At 47.9% G+C, this 11,090-nt stretch overlaps 1 protein-coding gene across 1 annotated transcript in view; it reads right to left on the bottom strand.

Moving 5' to 3' along the window:
• The window catches only part of LOC113215129 (ras-specific guanine nucleotide-releasing factor 2-like), a 141,328-nt gene that overhangs the window by 93,609 nt on the left and 36,629 nt on the right, over window positions 1-11,090 (bottom strand). Inside the window, exon 3 of the mRNA XM_052266547.1 lies at window positions 6,745-6,870. Coding sequence (XP_052122507.1) covers window positions 6,745-6,870 — 126 coding nt within the window. The remainder of the gene's footprint in view (window positions 1-6,744; window positions 6,871-11,090) is intronic.

Below are 11,090 nucleotides of genomic sequence, written 5' to 3'. Positions count from 1 at the left end.
GACAAAAATGGGGTAGGACAAGCTAACAGCACCGATTTATGAGAAGTAACTCGTGCGAGTAGAACCGAAGTCCGAAAATTTCGTCCGTTTTGCTCTATCTCGAATTGTTTGGGCTCCAGAGGGAGCTCCCTGCACGGAAATGACCCAAAAACAAATAAATGTTTTTCCTCAGATATTTAGTGGTCTCCTTTCGGGTAACTCGACAAAATGAAACACTGTGGACCAAAATTTGTGACTTTTGAAGCCGAAAGCCTCCTTACGACTTTTCATTTTGCCCGATTTGGGTGTCAGCGCTGCCTGGTAGATGTAAGCCAGACGCATCGCAGCGAAACAGGGTTTCGTGAGATATCGCGAAGCCTGTTACGCGAGACGGGGTTTGGGGTTCATCTACCCAGTGGACTATTTCAGGGTAGGTGAGAAGAAGAAGAAAAGATTAAGAAACCGGAAAAGCACTGCCTTCTAATCGCCCCCAACCCTCCGCCCCTCTTCGCCCTTCGCACAACTGTTTCCTGTTTTGGTTATTATTTTCTTCCCTCTTGTCACCGACACTGAATGGTCTATTATATCAGCGACTCGACTGAATTTTCAGCAATTTTGAGAGTCTTCAAAGAGTCATGTTTCTTTCTTAATACATACATCCAGAAATATAAATTCTCTGTTCCAAAGCGAAATACACTGAATCGATTGAAAAGCATTTTGCACTTGATTTATTCAGCACAAATTCACTTGCAGTGAGACGGATTCACTTCATTCAAGTACCTAATGCACTCGTATGCAAGTACAATATACGATTGAAGTACAAAATGCTCTCGGATACATTCATACAGTTGCAGAGCACTGGATGACAGCTGCCGCAGTGGGGCAGCGGATTGGGTGTGGGGAGGCGAAACGTGTACGAGCCACAGAGCAGCCTGCTGCATGCCACACAAGCCTCTGCCCGTGAGTGTGCGTGCCGTGCGCGTGCGGCGTGCGCGTGTGTGTGCGCGCGCACAGGTTGATTGGGGCGGCCGATGCACGGGCTTAACTGCGTGCCGAATTCTACTGCTGCTCCGCCCCACCACACCTCGCCTTGCTGTGCTGTGCTCTGCCTGCGATCCATTCGCTAATGGCCTGGCCGTACCGCGTACCGGCAAACAAACACACAACGTGCTCGTTGTACATCAGTCCTGTCCATCCTCTCTTCTTTCTCCCCCTTCTGGCCCAGCTTCATATTCCGCAGGCACTTTGCTGTCAGCTCCGTCTCCATTTCCCCACTTCTTTCTTTTCTTTTTTCAAACCCCACCTCACCATCCCTAGTAGTTCGTGGGTGTTTACTGATACTTTCTTGTTCTGAGACACGTGCAGACACGGCAAGATTCAGAATTACATCTGGTCAAGACTTGCACAAAAATGGATCTTTCCAGGGACAAAATGTTGTGCTCGGCCCGCGACGTCCCTTTGGCTTGGCCGCGATCCGCCCACGCCCGGCTTGCAGACAGATTATGCATTCACTCGCTTCCTATGAAATATTCTGATAATCCTCGGGCCTCTGGCTGTGGGTGTCCTTGTCACGCTCACACTACTCCTAGGGTGAGATCTGATGGGTGGCTTCGGTCAGGTCTCAGGGACATTCTAGAGCGAGATCTGGAGCTGTGAACAACAAGGGAGAAGTTGGTGAATGCCGGCTGCTTTAGGGAACCGGCCGGTGAGTCTGCGATAGAGACTGAGTGTTAATAGTCGAGGTGCAATAGTGTTTTTAAGGGCCCACTGTTCTTTCCTATCTTACCTCTTCTATTAAAAGACCTAATCTTCAGAGCAACCGTTCAATATTCACTGACTACTCGCCAGAGATCACCCTTGATAATTAGTGCTGCAAGCTCAGCTGCATAAAGCCTTACCATAACAACAAGGAGTCGCTTCAGATTTAGTTTGTAAATATACAACATTATGTATGTAACATTATAGCATTTTATATGTAGCATTTGTTTGTCCTGTAGCGCGAGCGCTATCGGGTTAATTGTTTCCTTTTCCGTCTGTTTGCGTCATCTGGCATTGTTGCTTCGCGTCACGATGCGATCCCCCTCCACCTGCTTCACACGACCACGGCCACCGGCCACAGCCGCTGCCGGCAGTGGGAACTTTCACATTTGACCGAATTAAGCTCTTGTGAACATGGAAAAGCCTCTTACCAACCTAATTTGTAAAATCTGCTTTAATTTCCGAAGTGGTTAGAGTTTTTTGATGTAATTATCTAATTTTTGAAATGGGTTTATGACAGTGTTCTATCTCTTTCTCTCTTAGGTTTGATTCTTCCAGTTGTTTCTTAAAATCTGTACATCTACAACGTCGGTATTTCTCTTTCCATACCGCCCCCCCCCCCTTTTCCTCCCTGCGGAGGAATGAAACAAGGCTCAAGGGTGGTGTGGCAGTAATGTTTTTATGGGTCGTCAATAGCAGCGGTGCCGTGTCCTGGAAGGGGAGGCCCCTCCCCGACCTCCCCATGTTCGTACAGTCCCTTTACTAATTTCCACTACAGTTCTTCCTCCTCAGCCTGGCTGGGGCTAAAGGGAGGCTCTATCGTTCCCAAGTGAAACGTTTTTTTATCGTAGAGGGAGGGGGTGGGGGAGGTGGGGAGAACATTACGGATGCCGTGTGTTCGGCTTTCCGAAAATAACATGAACATTTTCCGCTTGCCTGTATAGAATTAAATTTTTTTGAGGACAAACTAAACGATTTGGTAAATTGACCAACATGAGAAAAAGTCGTAGAATTTATACTTAAATACGAGGATGAGATACGTTTTCTTTGCTACAGACTACTGACGGTCACACTTCACGATTCAGCCGTGGCACTGAAGGGGGAAAAAATCCCACGAGACTACTATAAGGTGTCGCGCTTCGATTGGTTGGCGTCCTAACTCTGGACCAACTCGCTCGCTCACTCACTCACTGTGCTAAACTTTAGTGACATAACGGCCTGCCAGAAACGACTCGTAAAAGTCAAGCAGTCGACAAGTTTTGAAGTGAAGCGCGAGTCGCGACCAACCTCTGTCTGGAGAAGCGACTGGTGGGGGCGGGGGCAGGGACCTATAAAAGAGTATTATAAACTTGGGGCAGGGTAAAGGTCAGGGTCTTAGACGGCTGTGCAAATTATGACTGTTATGTCGGATTACTTAGCAGATGACTCTTTAAAACTCAAATATACAAATAAAATGTTGTCAGTTAGCTTTAACTCACAATTAGGAAAAAGAAAACCAAACGATAGACTAGCAAACTATACATAAACATACTTGCAGCAGGAATGATCCGAAATTGGTTAAGTGCCACCCACAGTTCATCCAGAAGACCCGATCCTTGTAACAAGAACATGATTGAACTTAAAAAACGTGTACTTGACTTTTGTACTAGGTATATACGCGCATTTGTAAACATAAGTTATTGTTACTTTTATTGTGTGGCTAGGTCAGGGGTCTCAAAATCGAGCTATCCGCCGAGCCGCACCTGCATAGGCCACGGTGCATTACAAGCTCTTCGGCAAGAAGAGTGAGAGAGATAGATGTGGTGGTGCCTCAGCGACTGACCCGTGCCCGGCCGCACTTCTGGCCCTGTCCACGCCAAATCAGCAGGCAAAAAATGACCCCCTTGAACTTTTAATTTTCTTGTGGCTATCGACGCTCCCATGGATGTTGCACTCAGACCTGAAATTATTTTTTCGATATCTCAACTGGTTGGGGGTGGGGCGCGAGTCAAAGTTCCGTCCCCCACCCCCTCAAAATCACTATTTTGGCCCGGGCGCCGGGCGCGCGCGCGTGGCGTCCACCAAATCTTGCCAGTGTGTAGTACTAAAGTAGGCCTTCCGAAGCCGCACAGGGCGAACCACATACTTTCACGACTAATATCTACAAATAATTCAACATTTAAAACGCGACACGCTTATTTTTCAGAAAGTTATTTTTGGTTTTCGTTCGCACTTCGGCGCCAGGTACTAACCTACCTACCATAGCTACCGAAAGCAAAAATAACTGGCGTGGGATCTGTATGGGCTAGCTTGGGAAACCCGGAAAATTGTTCAGAGCGTGGTGGGACCCATTTCAATTCGCATTAATGGCGCCAACGTCTCTGGGCAGATAGAGTGGCCACTCGTCCGGTGCATCGTGCCACTTCCCTTTCCATTTTGCTATGCGGGTTGCGGGTTTTCATTAGTTACGTGCGGTGCCGTGCTGTTCTCTCCTACATGCACTCGTCATACACGCGCCTCACCACACGCGTGGAGAGGGAGGTGCTGGCACGATGCACCGGACGAGTGGCTACTCTAGTGTGGCTACACAGTTTTCTGAGCGGCCGGGCGGTAGAGTTTGCAATCGGTTGGGCAGGCCCGGCTCGCTTGCCCGACGTCCGAGCGGGCGAGAGAGACGGCAGTAGTTGTCTCTCTCGCACTCACGGTGATCGCCATATGACTTCGGGTCGGGCAGAGCCACCAGCGTGCGTCAGGTAAGCGCGCCGGGCTTTGACCGACCGATTGCAAACTCTACCGGGCGTGGCGGCGCTTCGACGACTTAATAACTTAGAAATGTTTAATTTTTAATGTTCAATAATATTTAGAAAATTAAATAGAATTTCGTATCAAGCACAGAACCTCAACTTTTACGCATGCAATACACCCGTTTTTCAAGGTGCTACCCTGCATAAAGTCCTTTTACAATATCGAAACACAGCAAAAGACAGCCCACAGCTAAAGAAGGCGGGCGGCCCTAGGACTGCAGGTAAATAGTTCCCATATCGGTTTCTTCACACACAATCGCAAGCTAACTATCAGACTGTCAGCCAAGGGTCGGTGTTACTGTCCAATTAATCCAAAACCATTAAAGAGACGCTGCTGCTAAACGGACAAATTTCCAAAAATTTCACATATTACACAAAATTACTGTAATTTACAGTAAATTACGTAATTAATGGTAACGGATTATTATTGCATGTAATTTTAAATCCCTAATTTGATTTTTGCCGCCACGCAACTACAAGTTCTGCGCTAATAGCAGCCTGATTTTTAGGATTTTTTTTTTTGTGACACGAGAGAATTGGTAGCATTGACAGCAAGAGCACATTTTTGTGCTCAGAAGTTCATTTTACATGTACAATTTTTTTAAAGCAAAAGAGCAAGGTGTTAAGTGCAACTTGTACTTGGGACAATGCAAATGGTATGGCATTCAGTGCATTTTGCGTTTGCTGAAGCTAAGAGCATTTTGATCTTGAGACAATGCAAATTTACTTGTGACACGATTTGGGTTTTTTGGGTGGAGAAAGCTACCCAGACCAGTAACTGTAATAGATACACCTATATATCCAACGTTTCCTCTGAGTTGAGCGCTTAGCTCTGCTCTGGATAACTGACAACTTACTAACTAGACGGTTATTAGGGGTTCAATTCCAAAGAATTCCCAGTAATACTGACAAAGCGGTAAAAAGATCGGAACAAAGAGGGAGCGTACTGCAAGTTGTATTTTTTTTTGTGTACTTTCCGTTCAGATTAATGACAAGAACATCGATGTGCAGAACAAGCAACAAGTGCGCTCGGTATGTGGCCGGTATTGGCAAGATTGGAACCACGCACAATTTAAAATGAGGAAAAGGGGGAAAGGAGCCTCGGAATATCAAAAGATATTGTGCAGAGGTGAAAACTAATCCAGCTGCCAATTAACCTTTCTCTGCCTCGAGTGATTCATTTTTAATTTGATATCCCCTATACCAGATTTAATAGCCCGAGGGAAATTTTTGATTCGGCAACATGTGCGTGAATGAGGCCTGAGCGGCGGCGCTGCCCTCAGCTCCACCGCTAGGGCGCAGCACGCTCCAGGTTCACTATAAGAAATCGTGCTCTCAAAATGATGGTTTTGGTCAGATTTTGCAATTTTATCTCATGAAATGGGATTTTATTTTGTTTATTGTAGGTATCTAACGTGTATGGTCCATCAGATGAGGGCACGACGCGTGTATCAGCCGTATGGTTGAGCGTGGCTCAACGGAATGTGCTAAGGGCGACTGGACCTCCTGCACGGAACTGCGGTCAGGTCCTAGACTCCCCCAGGACGATGTAAGTTTAACGACGGCTCCACCAACTTAATGATGGCGGCCTGCTTGGTTGGAGAAGCGGGGAACCCACCCGAGGGACTAACCAATCCATTGCGAAGCTCCAGCCGAGCCCCAGCGGAGTCCCCGCAACAAGCATTATTTGTTCAATTATTTGGACGGCAGCAGAGTCAGGGGCGCGCGAGAACCAACAAAGAGATCTTAGTAGGAAAAGAAAACAATCCTTCGCGCTGGACAGAGAACACACGCTCTCGTTCCAGCCAGTCTGGTACTTTGGTGCATTCGCATTGCCCATTGCACCTGTCGCCATTAAAATGCAATCTGCCCAATACGCCATACACCCACGACAAGAGGCGTTTTAAGTTTCCGAGGGAACGCGCTGTCGCATAATCAGATTCACGCTTCTTGACACGCGCGCGGCAAGATTGTACTTTCGCGGCAACATCATACCGTACATCAAAAAAATATTGGTTCACTTAAAAATTTACAACAAATGTTGTAAATTGACGAGGATATTTTTGGAGTGTCGGGATGTCCGCAAGTTGCCCTCCTCAAGTAGTCAGTAGCCGCTAGGATTTATTAGCTGAACCAGTATAACTTATGGCAACTATTTACGCTGCCTGTCTTGTGGCAGTTGTCCACTCTCCCACCAATACAAAAATAACTTTCTTAGTCTGACCTGCTTGTCCAGGGAGTTGTCCTTCTTGGAGCCTGAAGTAATAAGGCGCTCACAGTAGCACCCCTCCAGCATCACGACCCCCGACGGACGCGTACACGACTGAGAGTCGTAGTAGAACAGCAAGTTCTGAAACAAGACAAAACATCGTATGAGAGAGAGCGAGAGAGAAACAGAAAGGGGGAGAGTGCAAGCGCGCGCGCGAGAGAGAGAAAAACCGAGGGGGGTTTGGGGGGAGGGTTGTCCGCCCACTAGTGACCTGTGTGACACCAGGTGCCCCGTATCGCATTCACACGGAATAGAATACGGGCTCGGAGCAGCGGACGTGGCGTCTGAAGGGCAAATAATAAGATCCACCTTTTCTTCCGATTCCTCCTATATTATCTCCACACCTCCATCCAACTCTGCTCTACCTGGAATCCACCGCCTGCTACGCTTGACAAATGTACTGCAGGGAACGGGTTATGGGCGATAGAAAACGTCGTATATCGCTTATTTTCGATTCTTGGGTTCTAATGGTGCTTTCCTGGTGCCATTTTGGATGAAAACTGCACTGTGAGAAAAACAACGAAAAATCAACGGACAACAGCTGCAATTATTTTCCAGACGTACAGTACCCTAAATTTAGTTGTACGGTCGAAGCAAAACGGTTGTTCCCGGTTGTACCGTACCTCATTTCTGGGGTACGGAGCAACCGTGTCACGCATTTGACCTAGTCTGTTCTTCCGTACCTCTTTTCTGGTGTAGGCTATTCTTCATTTCCATCTCTTATTTTTCATTTTTTTCCTCAAACGATTTCATAACCCTACCTTGCCTGTTATTCTGATTTGCAATAAGGCGTGGTTTACAAAACCGACATTTTTTGCGTCATTTTTCTGGACTGAACATGTAATTTTACAGTCCTTTGGACGGAAATTTTAAGGAGAAGGCTATATCTCTGCCAGTTTGCATGGTATGAATTGGTTTTGTTTTGATGTAAATGAGTAACCTTTTCCCTTCCGATTGAAAACTGACTGAACTTAAAGTTTGCCTGTTGTAACTGTGGAACTCTTAAGTTCACCAGTTCAAACTGCAGAACTCTTTAGTTCTGCACCAACAACTGGCAAACTGTTACGCAGAACAAAAAAAGTTCTACAGTTAGAACTGGCAAACTAAAGAGTTCTGCAGTTACACCTGGTAAACTTTAAGTTCTGCAGTTACAACTGGCAAACTTTTAGTCCTGCATTTACAACTGGCAAATTTTTAGTTCTACAGTTTAAACTGGCAAACTACTACACACTAAGGTTAGTAGAGCACAGCAGTACACGCACGCACCGCGAGCGCTATGAGAGCTTGCAGAGGCTGAACTAAGCAGGTTGGTAACGGCGAAGGACAGGCATACTTTGTCTTTAAAAACTCAGCCCACATTGTCAAAACGGTTACTGATCAAATCGAGTGAAACGAGCTTGATTTCTTTCAGTTAAACAGATAGCCGACGGGCGCTGACAGACACAAATATGTCGATTCAGCAAACGACGAAGTTAAAGGTTAAACAAAGTGTCAATTCATTATGTGTGTGCTTCATCAACGCGCCTTGACCCAGCTTTGCAGCGAAAGTGGTATTAGTTGGGAGGGCGTTGCCGTCCGACCTGCTCGTGAAGGGGTGGGGTGGGGTGCGGCTTGGCCCTCCGACCTGCTCGTGGGTGTGGCCCTGGAGTGGTGCGGCGCCGTATGGAGAGGACTGCGGCACGGTGCGTGGCGTGGCAGGGTGGGTCCGCAACGAGCTGGTCCCTGTGGGGCCGGGGCCCCAGCCGCAGGGGCAAACAGCGTATCGTAGCGCTACCCTGATTATTTCTAGCTGGCCTGGCGGGACGAGGGAGGACGGCAGGGCTCGACTGTGAATTTTTATCGACGTAGGGCCTTTACGTGCAGTCACACTACGGAGTAGCTGAGCAAAGTGTGTGAGCACAGAGGATGGAGCAAATACAACGAAACTAAATGAATGATACGAGCTTGACGAAACAACGAGGAAGGAGCTAAATGTGATGTGATGGAGCTAGAAAAAAGTCTATCCTTCACCCTTGCGTACCCCTGCGTATTTTCAGAACGGCTTGATTGCGTTAGTCCTGTTTTGTACATAGCCGTATCTCTTCACAGTCACGCACTAATCGCGTGACGTACGGCGCCCCTGCATGGAATTGCCCGTGTGTTGTGAATTCTGAGATGAAAGTGGGATGGGAACTACATTTGCAGACACACAGAGTAGATGTGATGTTGGTAAAAAGTGAAAAAAAAACTGTGCAGTGAATCGACATAAAACTGGAAATAACGCGTGTGCTCGCATAATAGGAATGGGACTGGCAACAGGTTGGTTGGGATCGGCGAGAAAGGAAGTGCAAACGTTTGCGACTGCAACGTTCCGATACCGATGGGAACCCCTTATCGACGTAACCGTTTGCTGCTCGCCCACAAGAGCGAGGCGGATCATGGGATGAGCGCAGGGAAGGGAGGCGGAGGGAGGGGTGTACAGAGCTCTGCTGCCAGGTCCTACGTGGCTCTGTGGGATTGTCGTCCAAAAGCGCACCGACAGCAATTCTGCAGAGTCACCGTATAATTCCGACTTAATTACGCTCACAATCACAGTAAAAGACAACAGCGGCACAAATGTTCCAGTATCAAAGTTTGAACCTGCAAATTGTAATATTACAAATGCGATGTCACAATTTTCAGTTTAGTTTTGTGTAAAGTACAGTGGTAACGCCACAAACCACGTGGCACATGTCGTTGAAAAATAGCCATGGAATTGCAAACCAATCGAATGAAAATTGTAAAAATGGAAAATCTAAAAAAAAAAACACACACAGTAAAAATATAAATTTTAAAACCCCGTCAGATAGGAAACTGAGGATTTACCATTAAGACTTAAAGTGTATTCAATGCACTTTTATAAAAATACCATTGTACCAACAACCGTACAACGGCCACGCAAAAAAAGCAAAACAAATGATGTGCTGTCAGAGTTAACGGAAGCTGATTCCGAACTAAAAAAAGCAGTACTGTGTTTGGTGCTAAAGACAGCAGTTACTGCGACATTTTACTCTTGGTATGACGTCAGCAAATGATCTCTGCAGTTTTACAGCTGCGCGGCGCGGAAAAGTATAACCACATAGTAGTGGACTCAGGACAGTGTTCGTTGGTTGCTCGGTAGAAACTTCGACCGCTAAAAGGCAGTATAATAGAGGGCACAAATCAGCCATGAGCGTCAGGGACGCTGTGCTGGACCTGAAGGTCAGCCGGCTGGGTGGCCCGCACTGAACTGAGGTACGTAAGGGTAAGGAGAAGAACGCTGAGTGGCGAACGTCACATCGTGGGTGGCGGCGCTAGCGTAGCACGACGGCGCAAGGTCGATAGCCAATAATAGCCAATGGACTCGCCGTCCTGTCCCACTGCCAACGTGTGATTAATGGTGAAACCCTGTGGAGCTAGGGCCCTCTCGGGCCGCAGGCGCTCTGGCTGGCGCGGGGCCGGACTGCCCCGCCCGAGGGCGGCCGGAGGCGCCTGTCATGCCGAGGGTAGGCAACTTCCCGCACAGCTGCGTTCCGCGCGGCCCGCCTCGCCGGCGGCCCGCGCCTTCCGCGCGGCAACACAAACAGAGCCTACAGTTTTCTGGCTGGCTGCGGAGTAAGCGGGCGTGGTGTGTGCGCGGCTGGTGGAGGCCAACTCGCGCTGCTGTAGCACGGTCTCGCCAGATTTGTCAACGCAGACAGTCGACGCCGTAATAGAGTTTAGGCGAGCGCAGCTGGTGTGAGATATGGGACCTATTGAGCTTGCTGCCCGCGGCTGGAACAGGCCAGAGCGCACTAGCAGCCCTACAGGCTCCAATGTGTGAGCCTCAGTCAGTACGCCCTGGGCTCCCAGCCGCCATCAGAAGCAGACGTGAACGTCTAACGTCTAGTCTAACGTATACTTACACGTTTTAAGTTTTCGGCATCAACAGAATCAGCGTCTTTTAGGGATCATTTTGATACTAATATCTCAAAATGTGTACGAAAAAGTCATTAAGCGGTTTTCCGAAAAGTCTGCAGAGGCGTGCCGAGGTGAGTGGTTTTCCATACGGTCGCCAGAAGTACGCGGTTTTCTAAACGTTCGCTAGAGTAGCGGATTTTATTCTCGCGTGTCGATATAACATTATGGAGATGACCACCGTGTTGTCTCTATGCTAATGCCGTAATGCGCAAGCGTCCGCTGCCTCGCGCGCCTGTTGCAGGTTGCGGCAAAAAACGTTATTAATTTCTGACTTTCTTATATTGGCCGATTGTTTAAATCAACCCGAGGGGGGTGGGGTGTATTGGGCGAGGGGGGGAGGGGTG

The sequence above is a fragment of the Frankliniella occidentalis genome, unplaced genomic scaffold (genome assembly GCF_000697945.3).
Source record: "Frankliniella occidentalis isolate FOCC.00 unplaced genomic scaffold, Focc_3.1 Scaffold40, whole genome shotgun sequence".
In the NCBI taxonomy this organism is placed as follows: domain Eukaryota; kingdom Metazoa; phylum Arthropoda; class Insecta; order Thysanoptera; family Thripidae; genus Frankliniella; species Frankliniella occidentalis.
Note: the sequence above shows the minus strand (reverse complement) of the source record. Positions and strands in the feature narration are given on the sequence as shown.